Source organism: the organism of the source record quoted next, unplaced genomic scaffold, assembly GCF_019419815.1.
Source record: "Pyrus x bretschneideri cultivar Hongxiangsu unplaced genomic scaffold, Pyrus_bretschneideri_v1 Contig21, whole genome shotgun sequence".
Classification (NCBI taxonomy): Eukaryota; Viridiplantae; Streptophyta; class Magnoliopsida; order Rosales; family Rosaceae; genus Pyrus; species Pyrus x bretschneideri.
In genome coordinates, this window is record NW_025999513.1 from 4,177,628 (window position 1) to 4,203,851 (window position 26,224).

The 26,224-nt window shown below is 37.2% G+C and overlaps 1 protein-coding gene and 1 long non-coding RNA gene across 2 annotated transcripts; one reads left to right on the forward strand and one right to left on the reverse strand.

Moving 5' to 3' along the window:
- Window positions 1-2,233: 2,233 nt before the first annotated feature.
- Window positions 2,234-2,972, reverse strand: LOC125477321. Its single transcript, XR_007258456.1, has 2 exons — window positions 2,422-2,972; window positions 2,234-2,311 (listed from the first exon to the last, which is right to left on the reverse strand). It is a non-coding gene; the product is annotated as an uncharacterized LOC125477321 (long non-coding RNA).
- A 13,493-nt stretch (window positions 2,973-16,465) lies between these two features.
- LOC125477419 (DUF21 domain-containing protein At4g14240-like) lies at window positions 16,466-21,066 on the forward strand. Its single transcript, XM_048584503.1, is given in 14 exon segments — window positions 16,466-16,851; window positions 16,962-17,038; window positions 17,309-17,392; window positions 17,503-17,616; window positions 18,178-18,261; window positions 18,400-18,471; window positions 18,864-18,931; window positions 19,304-19,390; window positions 19,527-19,601; window positions 19,697-19,844; window positions 19,846-20,076; window positions 20,165-20,211; window positions 20,303-20,399; window positions 20,546-21,066. Coding segments are annotated over 14 exon segments (1,452 nt in total). The 5' UTR covers window positions 16,466-16,610; the 3' UTR covers window positions 20,573-21,066.
- Window positions 21,067-26,224: the final 5,158 nt, after the last annotated feature.

Genomic DNA, 26,224 nt, shown 5'->3' on the forward strand with positions numbered 1-26,224 from the left:
ATCGACGTGAAAACGTCGAAGTTCTTACCTGATATTGGTATGATCTTGCTCCCCACGACCTCACGATCTCGATTGTGAGCTTAGATTGTTTGATCTGTGGTGAAATAGTGTAGGTGTGTGTGTGTCCGTACCAATTCAAAGGAAGAAGAAGAAGAAAGGGAAAGGGAAAGGAAACACGGGAGAGAGAGACAGGGAAAGGGACAGAGAGAGTGAGTGTGAGAGTGTGGGTGTGTGTGTGGCCCAACACATGCCCACACCACACGAAACAACCACTAAACGTAAACGAAACGTACTAGGGGCAAAGTTGTAATTTCACACGTACGTTAACATGAATTTTGGGACGGGATGTCACAACCTACCCTCCTTAATAGAATTTCGCCCCGAAATTCAAAACAACCAAAAACCACCCCTAGCAACCAAAGAACAATCTAGGATACAAATCCCCTCATCCGATCTTCTGTCTCCCACGTCGCTTCCTCGACCGAATGATTCCTCCACAAAACTTTCACTAAACTCACCGTCTTGTTCCTCAGAACCTTCTCCTTCCAATCGATGATCGTCACCGGTTCCTCCTCATACGTCAAATCTGGATTAATCTCCAAGGTTTGCGGAGGTATTACATGAGATGGGTCAGCAACATAATGTCGGAGCATAGACACGTGAAAAACGTTATGCACCCTGGCTAGCTCCGGAGGCAACTCCAACCTGTAAGCTACCTCACCAACTCGCTCTGTGACCATGTATGGTCCGATGTACCTGGGGCTCAACTTGCCTTTCTTCCCAAATCTCACTACCCCTCTCCACGGTGAAAGCTTCAGAAATACCCAATCTCCAACCTCGTACGTTCTATCCGTAGCATGCCGATCCGCTAAACTCTTCTTTCTGTCCTGGGCTGCTTTCAGGTTAGACTTGATTACCTGAACGTTCTGAGTAGTCTCCTCAACAATCTCCGGACCCACTAAGACTCTTTCTCCAACCTCTGACCAACACAACGGTGTGCGACAAGCTCTACCATACAATGCCTCAAATGGCGCCATGCCAATACTCGAGTGAAAACTATTATTATAGGCAAATTCCATTAAATCCAACCGCTGGTGCCAAGCATCACCAAATTGCAACACCGAAGTTCGCAACATATCCTCCAAAGTCTGAATAGTTCTCTCTGACTGTCCATCCGTCTGAGGATGATACGCCGTACTGTAAAGTAGTCTTGTACCCAAAGCTTCTTGAAAAGCCACCCAAAACTTAGATGTAAATCGTGGATCCCGATCCGAGACAATACTCACCGGAACACCATGATATTTCACAACCTTTGAGATGAACAACTCCGCTAAACGACTCAAAGAATACTTCTCTCTCACTGGAATAAAATGTGCGGACTTAGTGAGTCGATCAACGATCACCCAAATGCCATCAAAACCGTTATGTGTACGCGGAAGCTTGTACACGAAATCCATAGTGATATTTTCCCATTTCCACTCGGGAACGGGAAGCGGTTGCAACAACCCAAACGGCTTCTTCCTTTCTGCTTTAACCTGCTGACAAACAGCACATCTACTCACGTACTCAGCTATTTCCCTCTTTATGCCCGACCAATAATAGAATGGTCGAATGGTATGATACATTTTTGTAGCTCCTGGATGCATGGCGTAAGCCGAAATATGTGCTTCATCGAGAAATTTCCTTCTTTAAATCCACATTATTTGGCACGAACAATCTTCCCTCTTGCATCAACATGCCATTCGATTCACAGAAAATACTAAAACTGACAGAACTTCTGTCAGCATTTCTGTCGGATATAACCGACATAATTTATTAATAAGAATAAATAAAAGCCTTTTTGTCGGATAAAATCGACAGAAAATCTACTACTAATAAAAAAAATATAAACAACCACTTTTTGCATCATATCCCCTGCATTCATTGTATTTTCCATATTCACATCAAAATCAGACATAGCTTCATTAGGAAGCGACTTAGGACGCGTCATGCTAGCAATTGTTACAGCATCATTTGTTTCTACCTGCATACATTCACATTTCATTAGAATCACTCAATCACAGCAAGCATTGCTCATTCAAATGAATCTCTCCTCGAAATCGAAATACTTACAGTGTTGATGAGATCTATGATAACGGAGAGCTCTTGGTGCGCCAGCTGTAAGTTCTCCACTATGCTCTGCCATTGCCACTGTGTCACCGCGCTCTCTTTCAAGCTCTTCTTCTGCTTCTTGTTCTCGTCATTCTCCACAGCCCAAGCGAAATCGATTCTCCGAATCAAATTATGCCGCTTCTCGTCGTAGCCTACATCACTTTAATCGAAGAAATAAATAATTAGGAGAAAAGGGGGAAGGGAGGGGGGAGGGAGAAGGAAATGAGGAGAGAGCAGAAAAGAAGAGAAGAGATGTAAGATCCCACTCACCTTGATAATTCGAGCTTTGACAAGACAACCTATCTAAAAATCTCCATAACTTAAGCTTACATGCATACTAACTCATTTGCATGATAACAAACGAGAGCCTTTGCTCTTATTCATACTCTCGGCCTCTTTCCCTGCTTCTCTACGTTGCTTTCTATGCATGCAGATGAAATGAAAAAGTTTGAGGGAAAGAGAGATAAAATAAAGAAAGATTAAGTGGCTGAGAATGAGTAACGTGAGGGAGGGGAGAGTGCACAGGAAAGTGGGGTGTGTCAGAGAGAGAAAAAGATGTGAGGGAAGAGAACTGGCTGATGGGGAGAAAAAATAAAATAAAATTGGGAGGATGGGACATGAGAGAAGAAGTGATAGAGATTTAATAAAAAGTAATGATGGTGCTGTTGAAAAGACAAAAAGGTCATGATGATATTTGTAGAAAAGGAAAGAAGGTCGGCTGTTGGAAGTGGGGAAGGATCCCATTTTCTGATCTTAAAACTTCACAGAAACCTAACCAAAAATAGGTTTTCACAAGAGAAGTGAAGGAAATGCGAGGAGGAGAAAAGGGAGAAGGAAAGGAGAAGGGAGAAGGCATCGGCGCAAATGAAGAGATAAAGGGGTTTTAAGTTGGAAAATTTTTATTACTGTCGATTAAAACCGACATAAATATTTTTTAAAATATAAACCGATAGAAAATTTTCATTACTGTCGGTTATAACTGATAGAACAAAAAATGGCGGCAAAATCCCCCCAAAATTCTCTCCCAAAATTTTATTACGATTTTAAAAAATAAAATAATTACTGTTTGGTTTAATAAATAAATAAATAATATGTATTTGAATATAATGCATTTTTAAAAATTAAATAAATAATTGTTTGGTTTAACAGATAATAACCCATGTAAAATATGAAAGAAAGAAACAAAAAGATAATTGTACAATGAAAATGTCATCATACAAACTAAATATTATCTAATCAATACTTGAAAAACATAAATAAAATTTTAGCACAAATTACTTTTCTCACACTTCAAAATTTAGGCAAATTTAACGGAGATATGCATTTTACGAAACTAGTTTCAATGATCTGACCGTCAAACTTGTTTGTAGATACTACGAGATAGCATACGTAAAAAATTGCAAAAAAAAAAAAAAAAACATTAAGAGATTAGGTAACAGAACAAAAGTTTTCAACGGTTATAAACGAAAAATCACAATTTAACGGTTATTTTAGCTCCAATTTTGATTGATCACACTCCACGGCCCTATAAGAATGCAATGAACAAATTCGATCTTCAATTTAAAATATTTACACTAGTGGATACCACAAAATCTTATTTTATACTTAATGGAAGTATAATATTAATTGTAAGTGTTTGTTTAATTTACCGTTTTGACGTGATATGCATTCTACGAAACTTTTTTCAACGATCCAACTGTCAAACTTATTTGTACACACTCCGAGATTGCATACGTAAAAAATGGTAAAAAAGAAATATTCAGAGATTATGTAACGAAACAAAAGTTTTCGACGGTTATAAACGAAAAATCACAATTTAATGGTTATTTTAGCTCCGATTTTAATGATTTTTTACAGCTACACTCCTCGACCTTATAAGAATGCAATGAATAAATTTGATCTTCAATTTATTGCACTAGTGGATACCACAAAATCTTATTTTATATTTAATGGAAGTACGACATTAAATCTTAAATGTTTATTTAATCTATCGTTTTGACGAGATACACATTCTTCGAAACTTTTTTCAATGATCTAACCGTCAAACTTGATTGTACACACTCCAATATAACATATGTAAAAAATCACAAAAAACAAACTAGGTAACAAAACAAAAGTTTTTGATGGTTATAAACGAAAAATCATAATTTAACGGTTATTTTAGCTCCGATTTTGATGATTTTTACAGCTACACTCATCGACCCTATAAGAATGCATTGAATGAATTCAATCTTCAATTTAAAATATTTACACTAGTGGATACTACAAAATCTTATTTTATACTTGATGGGGAAGTGTAACACTAACTCTAAGTGTCGGTTTAATCTACCATTTTGATGCGATACGCATTCTACAAAACGTTTTTCAACGATCCAACCGTCAAACTTGTTTGTACACACTTTGAGATCGCATACGTAAAAAATCGCAAAAAGCAAACATTTAGAGATTAGGTAACAGAACAAAAGTTTTCAATAGTTATAAACGAAAAATCACAATTTAACAGTTATTTTAGCTCTGATTTTGATGATTTTTTGCAGCTACACTCCTCGATCCTATAAGAATGCAATGAATGAATTTGATCTTCAATTTAAAATATTTACACTAGTAGATAAATCTTATTTTATACTTAATGGAAGTATAACATTAACTCTTAAGTGTTTGTTAAATCTATCAATTTGATAGGATATGCATTCTACGAAACTAGTTTCAACGATCCAACAGTCAAATACATTTGTATAAACTCCGAGATAGGATGTGTTAAAAATCGCAAAAAAAAAAAAACATTCAAAGATTATTCTTGCGGTCATCCAAGATTTTGTTTTGTTCGTGTCGGTTATATCCTACCGGGCCATGAGTGAAAAAAAAAATATTTAAAACATGTGTTTATTTATTTATTTATTTTTAATCAATATAACATTTTAAAATAATAAAATCAAACATGATAGAGTACACTAGATGTTCATGTGTGTTTATGTACTAGACAATGTGCTTTGTGACGCATTGAAAAAAATTGTTTGAATTTCTTTGTATCTTGTTGCTTGCCTGTGAGGGAGCATAATCCTTATTACAAAAATGATAGCGCTTCAGATTGTAGTCTGTTGTTATTATTCTCTTAGAAAATTTATGGCTCGTGGGAATTGGGTTCATTAGACTTTAGGGTCATGAGTGAAAAAAAAAATATTTAAAATATGTGTTTATTTATTTATTTTTAATCAATATAACATTTTAAAATAATAAAATTTTCATTTTTGTCGGTTATAACCACCAGAATACTAAAATAATAACCACCAGAAAGTAAAATAATAAAAGAGTCAATTTCTGTAGGTTATAACCACCACCATTACCTTAAAAACCGCCAGAATCTGTCAAAAATATTTAAAAAAAAAAGATTAAAAAATATTGTCGGTTATAACCAACATTATTTTTTTGATATCTGCCACTAAATATCCGCCAGGATTTTATGTCGGATATAACCGACAGGATTTTGCTAATATCCACCACTAATTAAATGATGTGTCGGATATAATTTATCCGACATGATTTTTCTAATATCCACCACCTAAAGCTAATATTGTAGTAGTGAATGTTAAGTTCCTGAAGAAGTATCACCCAACTCTTTGGGATGTTAGAGACTGTTATATTGATGAAGTTGTCATAAAGTGGTTTTCCAGAGATTCCTTGCATATTTAAAAAAATAAAAAAAAAAAAATTTCTTTTGGGTAAAATGACAAGCAATTATAAATGAGCAAATAAAGTAGCAGAGCAATGGAAAGTCTTTTTATTTAATGATTGTGAAAATACAAAAGCTAAGATTTGTTTCACAAATTTACATCCTTGGCCAGAGCAGCTATTCTAGAATAATAAGTCTGCATTATGGTGAAGATGCAACTTGGCTCTTTTAGAGCTATGTTGCTGTTGGCTAATTAAGCTTCTAATTTTTCCATCTCCTGGTTCACTTTCTTCACCTCATTTATTTTCTTGTAAAGTTTGTTGAAGAGGGTTATTTGCTCATCCTTTAAAGCAAAAAGCTGTTCCTCCAATTTTTGAATTTCTTTTGCCACCACCATTATTCTATCATCCATAGCCGGGTGTCTTTTATAAGCTGCTGAAGGTTAGTGGAAGTCCGAGCATGCTTATCTTTGTAGTACCTCACTCGATTGCCCTGCCTCTCAGGCCTAAGATGATGATTCCTCAAAGCCCTCAGATTCTCAAAGAATTAGAGGAAGGACTCATATTGCACCTTGGTCATTTGCTTGGACTGATACAACTTAGTTAGAGCTTTCTCAGCATCTTGAAGTGTCCTAAGACTGAATGAGGCAGAAAATTCCATCTGCATCCATTTTCTGAAAATCTTGCACTGATCTTGAATGTTTTGAGACTTAGAATGGCGCATTGGGGATCTTAGCTTAGTCCTGATTTGCCCGAATTCTTTAACTAGTTTGGGCAATGAGGTTGTGGCTGGGAGAGAAGCCAATGGAGGGGCATGACGCCAGCACCACTTGAAGTAGCAGCAGCAGTAGTGGCAATATCATCAGCAGTAGTAGAGGAGAAAGAAGATTCGGTAGCAACCACCTTCCTAGGCCTAGGGATGGGAATCCCGGAAGCTCCAGTAGCCCGAGGAGGTCGAAGATGAACCACTTTGCTTATAGCGGGCTAAGAAAGCTTGCTCGAACCCTTGCCAGAGACATATTAGATGCAAAAGGAATACGTTAAAAGGCTAACCTTAAGCTGAAATAAAAAAAATAATGAGAGAAAGGGGACAAGTTGTCGAGTTAAGTATACCTTAGTAGAGCCTTGAGCCATGGTTGTAAGGTTTTCTAATGTAGTTGCTTTTAGATGAGATGGTTGATTTGATAGGGATAGGGCAGGGAAGGCACTAAGACTAGTCACCTCTGAGACGACTGGTATCTCAGGGACTATTGGTTCCTTAATAGTTGGTGTATGAGACTTGGTGGCTTCTGGAAAAGGTGAAGACTGACAAAGACAAAGTTTAAAGCACTAGGTCCAAAAAAAGAGATCTTAAAATGAAAAGCATCTAAAAGAAGAAAATTACAGAGGTGCTATCATCTTCTACAAAATGAAACAACTCTCTAGTTGTAGGGTTAAATTGAGAAGTGGGAGTCACTGCTATGGCTAAAGGAACTTGAGAGGGAGATGGAGTAGGTGTTTGCTGAGTTGTAGGTGTTGGAGTGCTTTTCCTTATCTAAAAATAGCAAAAGTTGGGTTAGAGATTGGATCTTAAGAATTTGAAAAGTAACAAGTTTTGAGAAAAAGAATGTACCTCTGAAGGCTTGACCTAAGGAGGAGAAACATGCACAGGTCGGGCTGGAGGTGAAGAGGGTTTTTCCTGGGAGATTCCTTTTGCCTTGGAAGCTTGCTTTTAATAAAATAAAATAAAAACAATTAGAGTTAGTATATGAGGGTTAAATATTGAAGAGGAAATAGATATTGAGTGTTCAAATAGTGATTACCTTCAGTTCCTCCAAAATCTTGGACAAAACTTCCTTGTCACTTTGCTGCCTTTCCTCACTGGCTTTCATTTTCTTAGGAGGAAAGTCAAGCTTCTTACTAACAGCAATCTTAATCATAAGGAAAAATGCAATGAGTTTGATATCTATGAGAAGTTAGCAGAGTGGGAAAATTTAAGGAATGAGTACTTATTGGTAGACTTTTGTTTCTTCCTGCCTACTTCAGCTGGAAGAGCAATAAGAGATTGAGCAGTTTGAGAAATCTGTGACCTTGTTCTTTTCCTGGTTGGAGTAGCTCTGGGGGCAGGAACATTATGCCTAGCCTTAGACCTCTTCTCGAGCTCTGAATCAGATGACTCAACCACTTTAGGATTGGCTCAACGAGATGTTCTAGTTTCTACCTCAGGTTCAGCCTTTATCTCAGATCCACTAAACATCTCATAGATGTTTTCAGCTTCTCCAAGAGTTTGGATCGGGCCTGCCCATTGCCTAGTAGCTTCAGCGGTGGCTTCTTATAAGATCAGGGCATCAGTAGCCTTTTCTTCCTCTTGCCCAAGATTGCTTCGTTAGGGTTGCCTTGAGCTACAAAATGAAGAAAACAAGATTAACATTGATAAAGATCATATAATCAAAGGAAGGGAGTAGAAAGATGAGTTACTTATCAACATAAGTTAGTTTTTTCTCGTTGATAGCCTCATTCCAACTATTAAATTCTTCATGTTTAGGGAAAGACTTGAAGAAAACTTGCCCGAATAACCTGTCATGGGCTTTTATGATGTCCCCATCATATTTGTTTTACCACTTGGCTTCCCACCAAGTGGTAAATAGAACAGTACACTCAAAGTTGATGGTGGTTCATCACTTCCAGGTTGCGCCTGCTTGCCCGAAACATGACCTCAGAAGAGGATCGAGGCAACAAGAAGTTCCACACTGAATCGAATCAAAGAAAGAAATTGAGATAAGCTACCTGAATCCCAGTTGTCTACCACAAAAGTTTAGGTGGTAGACCTCCACTCCTTACTCACCAGGCTAAATCTCTTTGTTGGATACAGCTCATGAACTTTTCCTTGCAGAATCTGCTGGCATCCGCCCCTAATGAATCTTGGAAAAAATTGTCTAAGAACCAATGATACCTCCTAAGCACAGAGGCACCCCATTCCAAGTCAGTTCTAGTTCTGCAGATCTTGAAGAAGTAGAGGCAAGAGAAAGTTGAGTGCCTGGTAGCTAGAGCTTCTGCCAGAATTCGAGCATGAGCTACTCCCTCAGGCAATTCCAGGTTTAAAGCTCGAAATTCGAGGAAGTACTGATAGATATTTTTACCACCTGCAAAAGTAGGATAAAAACACTTAAAAATACTTGCAAGAGAACAAGGTAGTTGTAGTACAAACAGCTCAATCAAGGTCGCTTTCTGCAAGGATTGAATGAATAATTTATGCAAAAACCAAATTCTTAGTTAATTAATTGAAAACAAAGATTGGAAAAGTTGATTTTGAAATTAAAAATAATAAAAACGAATTTAATTAAAATGATTAAAGAAATTAGCAAAATAAAGAAAACAAAATTGTAAAAACCTAGGGTTCCACCGTCCCCTTAACAATCCTATGTAGATTTATCAATTACTTATGAATTACCCATGCAACTTTGAAGGTTAGGTTTTCCTAATGCATATTCTACTCGTGGTATTCAAGCTAGAACGTATATCAAACATGCAATTCGTCTGTGGTATTCATATCAAATATAAATATGCATGACTCATTACGCTTCGTGAAAACCCTTTGAAAAACCATGCAACCCCTAAGACGTGGTATTCATCTTAGGTGAAATTATAACTATCAACCACAAGAAGCAATACTTAATCCCCTGGTGGTATTCCGATCGAATTGCATCCAATTACTTATCTAAACATCCTAATGGTAGCTAAGCATTAAGATATAGAGACAATTTAATGCACAGTGATTAATAATTCAAAGCATGCATGCATAATATCATAAGCAATTAAATAAAAACTATATATTCATGCTAAGGCTCAAGGCATTGCCCTAGGAAACGAAACTAGTTACGAACAACCATAAAACAAAATATTATTAAAATCATGGATTGAAAACACCTTGAATATAAACTTGAATCTTCAAAACCTAGCAAAGTATTGATGCGTGTGTTCTCCTTGCTCAATGTTGCGTAAAGAACCCTAATGGCTAACAAGCCTTCTTTATACTACTCTAATTAAAATCCTCCTAGTAAAAGGTCTTAGAATAAAACTAGGAAACCTAATTAAATGATAAAACAGAAAATAAAAGGTTTCCTATTTGAACTAGAATTCGGAGTTCTCAGAAAATCACACTTTTGACTGACCAAATCAACTCCGATTTGGTCCCAAAAGTTTCTTTTGAAATCTGAAGACGTCCCCTACAAATCCTCAGAAGGAATCTTCCTCAAAATATGCCATCTTGACCTCTAAAATACTCAAAACGTCCAGAAACATCAATCTAAGAAAGCTGCGCACTGGGCTTTAATTTCATTGCCATGGTCAAACGGCTTGGTAGAAAAATCTGGAATTTTGACACAGTCATTTTGAAAGGCAGATGAACATCCACCAATTAGAATCACTCCAAAATTCATTTGTTTGATCATGTTTTACTTCAGAGGAAGTCGAGTACCACTGGAGCCAAATTTGGACCATTCAGGTTGCTTCGTTGAGATTAGTCTTGAAGGGCTGTCTCTTGGTTATCTCATAGAGCAGATGATAGAGATGGATAAAGGGCTTTGTGGCCACATCATCAAAAGAGTGCAGGACTTCTACCAAAGGGATCCACTCCAACTTTACTCCCTTGGACTTGTTGGGGAACACATGTTTGTTCAACCAATAGATGAGGAAATGCATGTGTTCTTGGGCTTTGCCAGCAGAAGGGGATGGTGGGCATAAATTCTTCTTGGCAAAAGGGATTAAGCTTGGAAAGGAAAGTCTCATAACTTTTGAAGTTTATGGAATTATACTTCAAGCTCACAATGTCTTACGAGGCTTCAGAACTTCTAGTTGCTGGTTAAGAAGGGGAGGACCAATCAGGAGTAATGTCCACGCATCTGCCCGACGGCTTAAGCTCGAACACCTAAGCCATATCAAGAGCAGTTAGGGTCATTGGGCCCATTCTGAAGTCAAAAGTGTTCGTTTCATTGTTAAAGAAGATAATAGCAGTTGGTAGAAGCTCATGCTTGATGGGGATGATGATCTTGGACATCATGATTAGCTCATAAATACCATTTGCCATCCATTTCCCCTTCCAGATGGGTTTTATCTCGTTCACCCACTTTGACCAAGCTGCATCGGTCATGGAAGGAAAACCTCTTTTGAAATTCGACCATTTGGCAGCAGAAATGCCCTCCTTAGCTTCATAAGGACAACAGGTGAACCATTACTTGGAAGGTATGTTGCTTTCCACAGCAACAAGAACTCTAGTGGTTTAGGTCCTAGAGAGTGGGCCCTATCTTCAAGAAAGAAGATGGGGAGGTTAAGACTAGCCTGATGTCCGGTGAAGGTTGTTGAGATGACGATGAAAAATGACAATACCTTCTCTAGACTTGCATGCTGAGCGTGATTTGGGAGCCATTGTTGGATTCAAAGAAAAAAGATGAAGAAAGTCTCTAAAGATTGAGTTAGGGAAAGATTGAAAAATCAAGAGAATTTGGTAGTTTTGAGAATTAAGCTTGTTGAAGGTAATGGCCGAAAAGAGTAAAGTAGAAGTTATATAACAGGTATGTAGTTAACGTTGGAAGTCGTGGGTTAGTGCAAAGGTTTAGTTAAAACGATTAAGATAAAAGGCGCTAATACCCAATTGCGGTATGCATTTAATTTTAATCATTATCAAGGTCTTGATTAGCAGAATTAATAATGACTAAAGGGGGCACTTTTGGGTGGATATTTAATGTTGGGCTTAGTACAATTGAAAGCCCAGGAATGCGAAAAATAGAAAGGGGTTAGTCTCGGACAGTTGGTAGCCCAGGAGGAATTTAAAATCATTTTTTACAACGAATAGGCAACAAGCTTATGTGAGAAATGAAAAGTGACAGAGGATAGCTCACCCTCAACAAAAAACACTTTTCCGTGGCATGCGTAGGTAATTAACAAAAGTTGATAATGACTCATCGTGCTCTGGAAGCCATCACCAAAAGGGAAGGCTTGGACAATCGGCTAGAAAAGTCTACAAAAGCCATGAAGGGCACGAGAAAAAACGTTCTCTTAACCAATCAATCAAGCAACTCTCAATTCACTCAACAACAAAAACAAAAAAAGCTCTAGTTTGTTCATCCCTTGTCCCTTTCAAACCGCAAGGTCCACCGTATAAAGTTCTCTTTTGTCTACTATTAGAATCTATGCTACCATTCCCTTTGTTGTAGTATCGAATCCCTTTAGTAAACCTCATTTATATTTACTTTTCCAAGATTGCAATCACTGTCAAATACAATGAGAGGTGTCTGCAAGAAGACGAACCTTGGCCGACAAGGTTGTAATCTTGCTTGAATCTCCTTATTTGTATTTATGTAGAATAGATTTGTTATTTCTGTATCTTTAGTTTAAGCCTCATGTTATTTTTAACTAATTCCGTTCAAGTTTTAGTTACGATTAATCCTATTAAACTAATTACTCTTGTTTCCTTGCCATCCGCCTAAGCTAATAATTAAGGAATTAATGTAAATGACCTTGAACTTCTTTGTGAACGAACATCTGATGTTCTAAATGAAAGTCCTTGATCAAAAGGTAAGAAATCGATTAATTGAACAATCAAGTAAACAATCTGTTAGACAAAAGAACAATGGCATGCTTAGATCTATGTTAGTTTTGATTGTGAGCCTTAAGGCCTAATAAAGGCTCCACAAAGACACCATTCAAATAACAATAAATGTATATTGCAGAAGACTAAGCAACAAACCTTGCCCGACAGGCAAGACAATGGGAGTTATGTAAGGGACAGATCTAGCCCAAACAGTACCACGTACGTGTCTACATGAATTAAATTATGTTCGGTTTGTAAGAATCTCTCACAACTTCCCATGCGTGAGTGATGTACTCTCCTGTTAATTTTGAAATGTACCTTAGTGAAGCCTTTATTAGGCTCTTAGGCCATTTTACAAAGTTAATAAAATGTTAGGCGTGCCACTGTTGACCACAACATATTGTAGATGGAATTTAGATGTTTTATAGATCATTTGCTTGTGCCACAGGTTCATTGAGCCTCGTAATCAAAAGATTGTTAATGGAAGAGTTGAATCCATAATAAGTTCTTTTCTATGCCTTGAAGACACTGGACTTTAAATTTCTTTTATGTTAAATACCAAAAACACAATCACAAACTGATCATCAGTGATCCAAATCAGCTTACAATCATTTATGAAAAAGTAAGACAGAAAGTAAAACAAAGAAGATAATAAGCAAGAATTAAAGGTAAAAAGCTTGCAGATTCATAAGTGTTAATTAGAATGGCAATAAATTGGGTAGAAAGACAATAGCTTGAAAGTAAATGACAAATACAAATGATCGGAAAAAGTTTTAGCCTATTCAAGCAAACTTAGAGGCATGTCAGGCAAGCTGTTTGCAATTACAAGGTACAAACGTGGGAAAGGAAATTGAAAGCAAGAAAATCAATACTACAACAGGAAGGTAGCATAGCTAAAACTATAAAGGAAGTGTTTAAACTACTAAAGGAATGTATGAAAAGTTGCAAAGTTTTTAGAAGTCTTTTTGGTTGTTTCAGTTAAGCGTTCATTTTTCTAATTGTCCTGCAGCTTTTATTAGAGCTTTCTTCCTTATGAATTAAGCCTCTCGAGCTCGATACATTTCCTTTCATCCTATGATATGATTGTTGGCAAAGAATGAGTCCCCACTTGGGTACTTAAGCTTTGATCCGCTTGAATTTACGAGTTTTATCACTGAAAAGTGCTTTTTCCTGCTAAACGTCATTTCTAGTGTGAACAAAGGTGGTCTTGCTGCCCAAACTTGCCACTTCAAAAGTACTTTCAAATTTTAGATCGATTACTGTTTATTTATGTCAAAATTAAATTCCGACCAAAAAGTGAGGCTGTTTCAAAAGATTGGACTGTGACTGAGCCCTATGCCCAATTTCGGTCCAAACAAATTACATGCACAATTAAGAGAAAAATAAATACATGGGAAGTGCTTACTCCTTAGGATTTGCATATGTACATGGCTTAGGATCTGCTGTCCCGAATTTCATGTCTCTTATATGTCTCTTGTTTAGTTTTTTTGACACATATCTTTCAATTTAACTCCACAAAAACACTGTTAACTTTTTATAAAATTAATAAAAAATTAAAGAAATTAAAAACACTCCCGATACCCCACCCCAAGAAACTCTACCCGACAGCCACCCCTCCAACCACATCATCCCAAATTCTGTTTCAGCAATTTAGCATCTTCATTTCCAAATTCTGTTTTTTTTTTGTTTTCTTTAGGATGTCTTTTCATATTTCTTGAAAATTAAGTTGGATAGGATTGGATTGAATTACATGGAGGAAGATGGCTGTAAATTTTCAGTCGTGGATTCTGCGACGAGTTGGCTTCAGAAGTTCCAGCCAAGGGCGAAGAAGAAGGTGACGGCGGAGAATTCGAAGGACGATGATTCCGATGAGGCGTCGTCAGTAGTAGCCCAATTCACCTAGGGTCGACTCCTCCACTACCTTCTCAAGCAAACCCAAATCACTCTCTTTCAAATCCATTTCCCTAATCATTCCCAAACCCCTCCGCCGCCTCCCGCTCCTCCGCCTTCGCCCAATTCAATTTTCTCGTCCTCTCCCTAGTGTGCCCGACGATGAAATCCCACTCCCTCTCCTTCTCCCTCACGAAATCCTCCATCTCCGTCAACTTCTGCGCCCCGTCGATGAAATCACACTCCCTCTCCTGCGCCCCTCAATGAAATCACACGTCCTCTCTCAACCGTCGCTTCTGAACAGCAACCTCGTCACTGTGCTCTTGAATCAATGATTGGAGCGAGAGTAGAAGGGGAAAAGGGTCGAACTTTTGCTGCCGGCATTCTTTATCTTTTCTTTAATGTTTAATTTTTTTATTATTTAAATATATTGAAAGTTAACGGTGTTAGTTACTGGGTTAAGTAGTGGACACATGTCAATCAAATAAGAAGGGAGACATAAACGAGACATCAAAATCGGGACAGCAGATCTGCAGCCTGACATATGATGTTAATACTGGGTAATGTTTAATTTATTTTCCGCTGCTCATTGTATGTGAAAATAATATGAGATTAGAAGGGTCGGTAGTTTACGTGTTCGACGTGTCCTTGTTATAAACATTTAAGAAACTAACATGTACCATGTACGTGTCCAAATCTTTGTCATCACCTAACAATTGATAAACTTCAATTTTTGCGGTTTTGCTAACCATAAATTGTTAGGTGAATCCCAAATAGTTTAATCCCCCTTGAAGAGTACTCATTTTTCCAGTATTACTACTTTAATTTAAAGGTTAATTTCAGTTTACTATCCTAAAGTTTATGGGTTCGATCGGAGACCGAGAGGACAAAACTTGTGGGAAGGGAAAGCTTGCTTGTCTTGTTTTCTTTCTTTGTTTCTTTCCCATCGCAATTTCTTCAAATCGCCAAAACCCAGGAGGGAGAGAAAGCAAAAGAGGAGAGGAGACACAAAGCTCAATCACCGAAAGGTAAAATCATTTCCAATTTTTGGGTAAACAACCGGTTTTCTAGATCTGGGTCACCATGATTAATGCTCATTTCTTAAATTTTATCATTTTTTTCTTCTGGAATTTTCAATTCCATGGTTTTCTTCCCATTTTCTCTTTCTCCATTAATGCACAGCTAGCCCAATTTTTTATTTCTTCTATTCTTGGTGAATTTCAGGTGGGTTTTTGGTTTAGATTCAGAAATAATTTTTGTAATTTGAATTTGAATTCTCTTGAATCTTTGGCATGGTTAATTTCTCCATGGGCTTGGAATTTGCATGCCTTCACCATTGACTTTTAATCCATTTCCAAAATTCCCTCTTAACATCTGAATTTTCTTCCAAAGGTTAGTTTCTTCATTTTCCCTATCTTCCTCGTTTCTGTTTGGTTGCTGAGAAAATCACGGGCCAAAAAGAAAATAGGGGTTTTATTGTTTTGACGTTGCTCATAGAAAGTGGGGATCGGCGTGGGCTCTCATTTTTCTCTCTCGGCCTCTGATTGAGACCCATTTCCGGCGGTTCACGGGGTTGGGTTGGTGGGGAAGGGTTGGTGCTTGCTGAGTTCTCTCGGAAGAGGGAGATAGACAGAGACGAAGACAGACGAAGGAAAAAAAAATATTTTTTTAATTTTTTAAATCCAAGAAGGCTTATATTGAGCCGTGACATCTAATCATTATTTACGTGAACATCACGATTCACGTATCACTTAATCGAAGTTCTAACGGAAAAAATAATTATGTATCAAATAATATGTTAAGTGATCAAAAGATTTGATCAAATGATTATTAAAAACACAGAAATGTCACACTTATATTGAGACATAAGATTTGATCTCCTATTTTTACTCCACATACATTTTCAATTTTCTAATATTTATTTGTTTTTCTTCGAAAGCTCACTTGTATAAATAGGAGTTAAAAAGGTGAAAGCGTAAAAAGGTAGTAAATTAAAAAGAAGCTCAAAAAACCTTGTACTAAAAAGGTACAGAAAACCTGTTCTGTTCCCGATCATGGATTCTAGCAAATCAATATCCTCATATGATTCCACCACGTGTTCACTTCTATAAAGTACAAGAATTTTTTTCCAATGTAATCGTTCACATCATATATTAATATACAAATAATAAAATATGTACGTTAAAAAATTAATAACTTAAAAAATAAATTTTTCATAATCCCTGATAAAGTACGAACAGCCTCTCCCCTCGTCACACACTCACACTCAGATTCTATCGTTCTGAAAGACACACAGAGAGAGACACAAGAAGAAGAAGCAGCAGCAGCAGCGATGCATCCGATAAATGCGATCATGATGACTCGGATGCTGACTCGGAACTCGGGCCTCGCATCAGAGATTGGCGCCATCCCCTTCGGATCCGCCTGGTGGTTCATTTACGCTGGCCTCTCCTGTTTCTTTGTCATCTTCGCCGGTATCATGTCCGGCCTAACCCTCGGCCTCATGTCCCTCAGCCTCGTCGACCTCGAGATTCTGCAGCGCAGCGGCTCCCCGACCGAGAAGAAACAAGCAGGTTCGTCCACATCCATCTCGGTTCTCGCTGAGTCTTGTATTTCGGTTTCGTTTCGCTCGCAAATCGCCAATTTTTCGTATGTATCTGAAATTTTTTGTTTTTTGTTTCAGCTATTATATTGCCGGTGGTTCAGAAGCAGCACCAGCTGCTCGTCACTTTGCTTCTGTGTAATGCGGCTGCTATGGAGGTAAGTGGCACTCCATTATTATGATTTGGAGCGGTTTTCGTTCTCCATGCATTTGTTTTCGGATCGCATTTGGTTTTGCAAAAATTTAATTGAATCGAATCTTGTTCAAGAATGTCGATGTGATTCAATGCCGAATGTATTTAATTGAAAGCTAAAAGGTTGAATGTGTTATGATATCGTGTTTGTAGATTTGATATGAGCGTCTCATTAAGCATTTAAAGTTTGAACATGCTATGTCAGCTATTAACTTTGGTATTTGTTGCTCTGCAGGCTCTTCCCTTATATTTGGATAAACTTTTCAATCAATATGTTGCTATAATTCTCTCTGTGACTTTTGTCCTGTTTTTCGGGGAGGTATGTTGTATCCTAATTCTCCGATGATTTAGCACTTTAGTTTTAAAATTTATACTCACACGCGATTTCTTGAATTGGAATTGATTTGATCATTTATTTTGATCCTCCAGGTTATTCCACAAGCAATATGCACTAGATATGGACTTGCTGTTGGCTCGAACTTTGTGTGGCTTGTGAGAATTTTAATGGTTGTTTGCTATCCAGTTGCCTTTCCAATTGGCAAGGTATAGTCTCTGGCCGATAGTTCATATTTGCATAAAATTTGGTATCACACCTGCTTCAGATGTTACTTTTCTAATGCCATGGCTATTCATTTGATCGTACATAAGGAGTTTTTATCACTTAATGCTTCTGCTTGGCCTGGCATGTTCCTCACTTTAGATAGTTGTGAATCCCGACTCCTACAAGTCTACCATCTTTCCGTGTATCTTTGATTAATAAGGACAGGAAACTGACAGAGGAGTACTTGCCTTGCATGTTCATCCAATTTGATCTTCCTGTAGAAATTTTGTACTTATAATCAGTATTTCTCCTCGTAGGTTTATATATTTGAATGACAAGTTCTTAGGTAATTAAGCTTGAATTTATATTAGTTTTCTTTTCTTTCACGCATATGAAAAAGGCCTGGATAAAGGAAACAAATGAAAAATAGAATTGTAAATTAACTAGAAATTGAAAATTCTCTTTTATATCATTCTGCACCTTGTCATGTAAATAGCAAATTATTGGTGATGCTGTTTGATTTGGCATCTATGTGTTGACACTACGAAATTTACGTGTTGCAGATCTTGGACTGTGTTCTTGGGCATAATGAAGCATTATTTAGGCGAGCTCAGTTAAAAGCCCTTGTCTCCATCCACAGCCAGGAGGTAAAGTGAATAATTCAGAATATATATGACTTGGGTAAAACCATTTGATTGTGTAAGGAAACTAAAACGGTAATATATGGTAATACTACTCTTGATTTTCTATTTTTGAAAGTTGCCTTCTGTTAATGTCGGCATTAGGAGGGCAAGGGTGGTGAGCTTACACACGATGAGACAACGATAATTAGTGGAGCCCTCGATTTAACTGAGAAGGTACGCATCATAATGAAACTGCCTTTCTTTTGGATGCTCAACTGTTGTGGTTTTCTGGTTTTTGTGATTTCTAGAATATTAGCCCTTCAATGCATAAAAAATGAATAGGATTTGCCACTGAGATGTTTACTATTATCCGTTTCTAATTTAATCTGACAGTGTGAAGTTTACGCTTAAGTCGAGTAGAACAATTAGTAGCAACTTCATCGTGTAGCTAAAACTCATGATATTGGACTGTTGATAGTCTTCAGCATGAACATAATATTTTAGAAGCTCGCTTTGTATATTCTTTTGCTATTTCATTCTTTCTCTTAAGTGATATAAATCTTGAAAGATATCGTGCAATGGGAAATCAAATTTAACCTATTTATTTTGTTCTCATATATTAATAGACTGCTGAGGAGGCTATGACGCCTATTGAATCTACCTTCTCCTTGGATGTCAATTCAAAATTGGACTGGTAAGCTTTGTCCCTGAAAAATTAGTGTTTCGCCTTCTCAATTAACTGTGCCATTGGTTCCTGTAAGAATCACATGTATGTTATGCTGCCAACGTCCTTTGGAGGGAACATTTAACATCATCTTAAATAAGGAGTGTACTAAATGATTAGAATTAGAAGCCAACCTTCCTACTAAGAAACTTTTCACGATTTCAATTAACTTTCAGAAAGATAACCTGGCAACCATTGTTATTGTCAATCTGTCGTCTCTACTAGGACATTTATTCTTATTATCTTTCTATTATCTTGTTATTTTGTAAATTTATTTGCAGCAAAAGTTGTAGATTGTAAGTGTCTAGTATGTCTAATTATATTTTCATTCTTCTCCCTCAGGGAAGCAATGGGGAAAGTTCTTGCTCGTGGACATAGTCGCGTTCCTGTCTATTCGGGGAACTCAAAGAATATTATTGGACTTCTGCTAGGTGGGTGTTAGAACTTAAATCTTTGGAGTTTGATATTATGCATTCGTTCTCTGGATTTCAAACTCACCACATCTGTAATTGGTAATTCTCATGTTTTTATTTTAACCCCCTTCTTGATGTTCATTTGGGGATTAGGTGAAAAGTCTTCTCACCGTACGACCTGAAACAGAGACCCCAGTTAGTGCTGTTTCCATCCGTAGAATTCCAAGGTGTGCTTCAACTTCTTTAAATATGCTATTGTTTCTTCTCAATTCCACTACTGAGTATGGGATATCCAGTTTTCATGTGTGGGTCATATTCTCAGAGTTCCTGCAGATATGCCACTGTATGATATATTGAACGAGTTTCAAAAGGGCAGCAGTCATATGGCTGCTGTGGTGAAGCCTAAAGCGAAAAGTAAAATTCCTCGACGAACCATTGATGGAAAGAGAGATGAATGGAACGGAGACACCTGGCATGGACTCCCAACTGACTACTCCTTTGCTATCCAAGCAGGATGGAAAGCCGGACAGTGTTGTTGTTGATATACCCAGGATACCAAGGCCCCCTCATAGACACAAGGAAACTTTTTCACCCCATACTGATAAAGCAACAAATGGTTTGCTCCAGGTATCAGAGGATATCGAGGAGGGTGAAGTCATTGGGATTATCACTCTGGAAGATGTATTTGAAGAACTCCTGCAGGTAATGTACACGCAATTGATATTCTCATGATTTCAGTTAATGAAAATTGTTTATTTGGTTGTAGTGATGATTGTCATGAAAAATGCAGGAGGAGATTGTGGATGAAACAGATGAATATGTTGATGTACATAAAAGGTATCAGTAGAGTGACAAAAGCAAATAGTTGGTTGACATTATGTACGAAAGTTATAATTTGAAAGTGGATTAATCTTCATCTTCTTTGCAGAATACGTGTCGCTGCAGCTGCAGCTGCTTCATCAGTGGCACGGGCTCCATCGACTCGGAGGTTAAATGTGAACAAGGGACCTGCCACTGGACAAAATGTATTTCCCCTTTTCAATCTGTTATTTCCAAAGGGATCTGGGCAGTTGATTTGCCTCTCAACATTCACTCTTTTTTAATGTTCAATTTTTGTCCAGTGGTTGAAGCTGACTAATGTTTTCTTGTTCTTATTGTGATGATGCCCTAGGCAGGCCAAAAAGTAAGCAAGGACTAACCCTCAAGAAATCTGCTGATGATTGGTCCTCGGCAACATTGCAACAGGACTTCTGGCGAACCCCGTCTTGGAAATAAGAGATGATTCATCTTGCTTATTCGTCATTTCCTGATCCGATTGCTCCTCAGGGAATTGGCTTTGACTTGCATCTACGAAAGTTGTTTGCTTTTGTTTTCGATTTTTGTTCTCCGGGTGGCGGGTAGGTTTCGAGAGGTGGAGTTCTACATTAGATTGCATAGGAGGATATCATTGTAAGTTTAGTACCTTACTGATTATTTCCACTCGTTTTTTTGGTTCATATTAAATCGATAGGTCGAGCTGCCTCTTCGGCTGGCGCCTCTACTTTTTGTTTTGTGAATGACGGTATATGGAGAAAGTAGTTCAATAACAAGTGCAAGGTTTCTATGCACGATTCTTTCTGCTATGCAAGTTTACAGAAATATTCAGATCTGTACAATAAGAAGTAAATAAATGAAGACAGTTTGTTCCTCCAATTCTCGACTTTCAATTTCTGTTGTGTTCCTAGTTCGAGTTTAAACGAAGATATTACTTCAAGACCAAGAAAGAACATGCGTGATTCATGCTCGCTGAGGATTCCTTCAATATTTTTCTTGGATACAAGCGATATTGAGGGAAAGCGAAATCAAACCAGAGACATTAGGCGTAGTGATAATTCTCGCTCCCATCGTGAATTTACAAATTTGCAACTTGCATGCTTTGCAATAAATAGCCACGATACTATACAAGCTTTATTGGCATCAAATTTGTAATAAGCTTTTTTGGCACAACAATTAAGCTATTCTTTTATTTCTTTATTTCTTTTTTTAATATATCAATACATATTGATGACAAACTAATCTTTCATGCAACTCTAATACCACATGAGACTGCATCGTACCTTTGATCCCCAAGTTAAGAGGTAGGCTAAAGCATGGTCAAGAGAATGCATCAGTGCGGAATTCATAACAATTAACCTATTATGGAGGGTGATATTTGTAGATAAAGGAAATGTCACCTCTATTAAATATGTGGAGTCTAAATGAGCTAAGTAAATATAGTACATTACATATAGTACTTTCATTGAATTTTACATGTAGCATTATCGTTTAATTACATGGTTTTAGTATTTAAACTCATCCCAGACACAAGTAGCTTTACATTTTCTTGTAAACTATTTGGATCCAATTTCAATAGGAAATTCAAAATCACAAGAACACATCTTCAACCCTTTCATAGTAAAAGCAGTCACCTCTCCGTCACTCATCCCAGCTGAGAAGTACGACAATGCATCTCCACATGATATAAAATCTCGTCCGCTGCTCCCTCATCAACCTCGAGCATTTCTCCCACGACCAGAGCTTGGGCGTTCGAACGGAGGAGGACAACTCTCCCTTCATGTTAGACGGCAACTGTTGAGACTATTTCAGGCAAAGTGAGAGAGAGAGAGAGAGAGAGAGAGAGAGGAATACTTGTACGTTGGTATGAAAAATTTCAAGGTTGTAATATTGGTCATGGAAGAACTTGAGCTAGCTAGCTTTGCATTATACAGAGGCACATAGGAAGGATCTAATGAGGCAGTACATGGTAGGGTGACAAGTGTCGGCCGCTGAATGGGTTTACAAGGAGTGGGGGTCCCATTGAGAACAAAGATGTCAAAGCAGACACATGAGCTTTGTCTCCCTGTTCAAGCACCTGAAAAACTTGACAAGGATTGGAGTTTTTCATCCTAATCTCAAGGCCACCTCTGTCCGCTATTATTATAGGCTGTAATTTGTCCATTGAATGAACTAACTATAGTACATGTGTGTGTGTCTAGCTATATATATGTATATATGGATAGATATATATATATATATATATATATTTATATTATCTATGTATGTTAAGGATATAGATGGCTTAACAAATTAAACTATTTCTCTTCCAGAATTTCAGGGAGCTTTTGGATGGATTCCTTAGAACTTATTTACAAGATCTGTACAAGATTTATACATGTATATATATGAAGAATATATAAGACTGCACGCTTGAGTAGGTACATATATAAATACTGCACGCTTGGATTTCTCGTACTTTGTAATTTTATATAGTTACTGATCAACACCACAAAATCCACCTTGTTAGATCATGTTCCCATCTTGTGCTATATTATAGGAAACACAAAAAAAAATACTCAAACCAATATTTACAACTTAAAATTTGCACTTACACAAAAATATTATTATCGATAAATTGAGCTGATCACTATAAACATTTCATTCTTAACTAGGAGAAAACATTAATAGAGTGCATCAATGATACAACAAAACCCCTTCTTAATTAAGAAATTCACCATGCAACTGAAGACATATCCCTCATTTTCATTTTCTGTACTCTCATCAAATGATTATGTCACGTGATAAGAGATATAAGAATGGTGAAATACATCTCTCATTACTCTTGAGAATTTCTCACAATCTAACATACATGTTTCTTCACATATCAACACCTAACGATCGATGTCTAACGTACTAATTTTACGCATACATATTATGGGACTGCATGCAATGAATGGCCCGAACCATCAAGCGTACTTGTGCCAACCAAGAAGCATAGAAATGCAAAGCCTAATAATATAGAGCTTCCCTTTTTGTTGCCTCACCATTCTTTTCCACTTGGCAAGTCTCCTGCCCATGCTTCCCATGACCAATATCTATAGCTTTGCCACTTTCACGAACAAATTTTGACTCTTCCTTCAATTCTAAACCCTAATTTAGTGGCTTAAGATCTCAAGCACTTGTCTTGGAATATTTTAACATCCACTCCGTATAAACTAGCTTCAAGCCTTCCAAATGGTAAGTCGCAGGGTCCACTTGTACCTTCACATCACCTCCATGCCACCTGCACTAGCAGCGTGTATATCTCTCACCTTAAAAGTCCTCATCGGAAAAATTTTGCCTGCCATTAATGATTGTCCCTCTTGTTGAAACTAGTTCTAAGTGGAACAGTTGAGATTCCTGTTGCAGTTAGGTGCCCCATATGTGGTATGATTTTGCTTTAGAAAGTTTTTGGTGAGAATGTTTGTTATCACACTTACACAAAAATATCAACTTTAATAGTATAACTCATATTATAACACGTTTATTAATTAGTAATATCATGCAACGACTGAAAGTTTTTTTTAAATAATGAAATTTTTGAAATTTTGGTGACTCTAGTTGACCAAGTTGGCTTCTCCAAATGGAGAGACACCATTGTAGTGTTCCAAACCAGTAATATAATGTCTTGTGAGAAAAGTTATATTACATAATAATTGTATTATTGATTTCAACGCTACAATGACATTTCATAGTGTAGATAACTCCTTCCCTCCAAAGATACTGTGACATTGTGTTCTCATTGCCAAGTCCCCCAAGAACATCATAGTCACATTTCCCACTTCACGCGTCTAATCATGTCTCATTGCCATGTATACGATTAGTAATGGAAATGTTCTCAAACCTTATCTTATAAGTAGAAAGCATCAAGCGATAAGATTTTTTATTATACTTAAATCCATGTGGACCTATGAGACAATGATCTACTATTATCCAGCTGACATAGATCCAAATCAGATTGGCCCTATGAACAATATCTCAATGAGAGACGTACATACTTAGAGATGAGGCAGGTGTGTGTGTTAGCAACTTGGGGACACCATCAAAATGTCACCGAACTACTTTAGTTAGGAGATAATTAGAAAGATTTGAAAATTAAAGTTGGTGGGGAGTGCTTTCTTTTGTTGCCTTAATTTGTTGGGATGTTTAGGAAGTAAATTCTAAGGGAAGTGGGTTGATTTTTTGAGTTGAGACTGTGACTAACTGAGACACCACAATCACAACATTCCCTTTCAACAGACATAACGAGCAAATAGCTGCATCGTTGGACTGTCAAATAGAAAAAGATTCGTATACCAAAAGATGGTGACAACCTACAGCTGGTAGGGTTTAGCTCGTATTTGGGTGACTCTTTAATTACAGTTGAGACATGTCGTGGAGCATCTGTAGCCAGTAGCTTCTCTTTTGACAAATGGCAACCATCAACGGTTTCATATCATAAACTGATATGGCGTGTTTGTTTGACGGTAAACCATAAGATTAATTGGTTGTGTAATCATACGAGTGACTGTAACATGGTTAATCACATAACATGACAAAGGGCTTGTTGATCTAATGAAGTGTTGTTCATCCTTTGCATCTAAGCTCATGTATTCGCCTGTCCTCGTTGCTTGGGCCTGAATAAGAATTGTGTTGACAATAATAAATCTCACATTGATAGGAAAATGAACCTTCATGTGCTTATAAGTAGTTAGACTAGCTCCTCCTCATAGTGCCAATTGATTTATACTAGAACTCCAACTTTCTTTATGGTATTAAAGCAGGTTGTCTCACATGTGACGACCCACGGCCACATGCACTCCACATCACCCCCATTTGTGTTATTCACATACTAGGCTTGAAAATTCATCACATATAAGGGAGCGTGCTGAGAATGCAGTCCCACATTAATGGGATAAGGGACCACAAATGTGCTTATAACTTATAAGTAGTTGGGCTCCTCCTCATATTGTCAATTGGTTTTATGGCATAAGACAAGTGATTCATCAAAGTAGACATACCTAGAGATATAAACCCTATTGGTGAGGGGATCTAGACATTGATGGAAGAAGGGACCTCCCTTGTGTGTGCTTATAAGTAGTTAGATCGCTCCTTATATTATCAATTAATTTTATAATAAAACCCTAATGTTCTTCAAATTGGACCTAGGTACGGCACTCCATTTTCGAATTCAAACCTCGGAGCATTTGGGTTGCAAAAATATTAGTTTAAGACCTTGTAAATCCCTACTGAAGTGCTTTTTCATAATCAAGTTGCTATTCTAGTCCGAGGTAAAGTCAAGTGATTCCGGCCTCTTTGATTTTACTGCAACTTAATCATTTAGATTAAGATCAGTTTTTAGACTTAGGCTTCTAGATTTTAATTGAGTCATTCACTGAAGATTATCTCACTTGTCGTATTTGGCATTCACCAAATAAATTATGAAGTTTTATGTCTTTAAGGCATAAAAAGAATCGACACTGAGCCATACAAAAATGTATCCTCTCCTTGGCAAACTCTAGACTCCTTTTAAAATTTTTGTTTTTTTTTCTCACTTACAAGTGAAAAGGAATACCACTAAACCGTAGTACTAAGTAACGACTCATTTTATAAGATTAACGTTGTTGTATAAAGTCCGGTATAGGGTTTAGTGTACCATCTCAATCAACAATCATATGTATCATCTATCTAATATAAACTGATGAGGTAAGAGACTGGCCAAGCAATGATCGGCCATGTGAGACTCGACGTAACACAGAAGGAAGGGTGGAAAAGGAAGAGAAATTTTTTTAGTGTGACGAAACATATCAACATGAGGTGCCATAAATTCACATGTTACGTCATATTTATTATGAGTAATGCTATTATTGCTATCTAAATGTACCACTTTATACAATCTTATGTGGCAATTGAGGTGCGTAAGCCATAATAATTATAAAAAATTATTGTGAAAAATAAGGTGAATCACATCAAAATCTCAAATTTCAAACCCTAGTTTTGTATGTTTTCATGCCTCCCTCCCTGTAGCCTTCTCCTC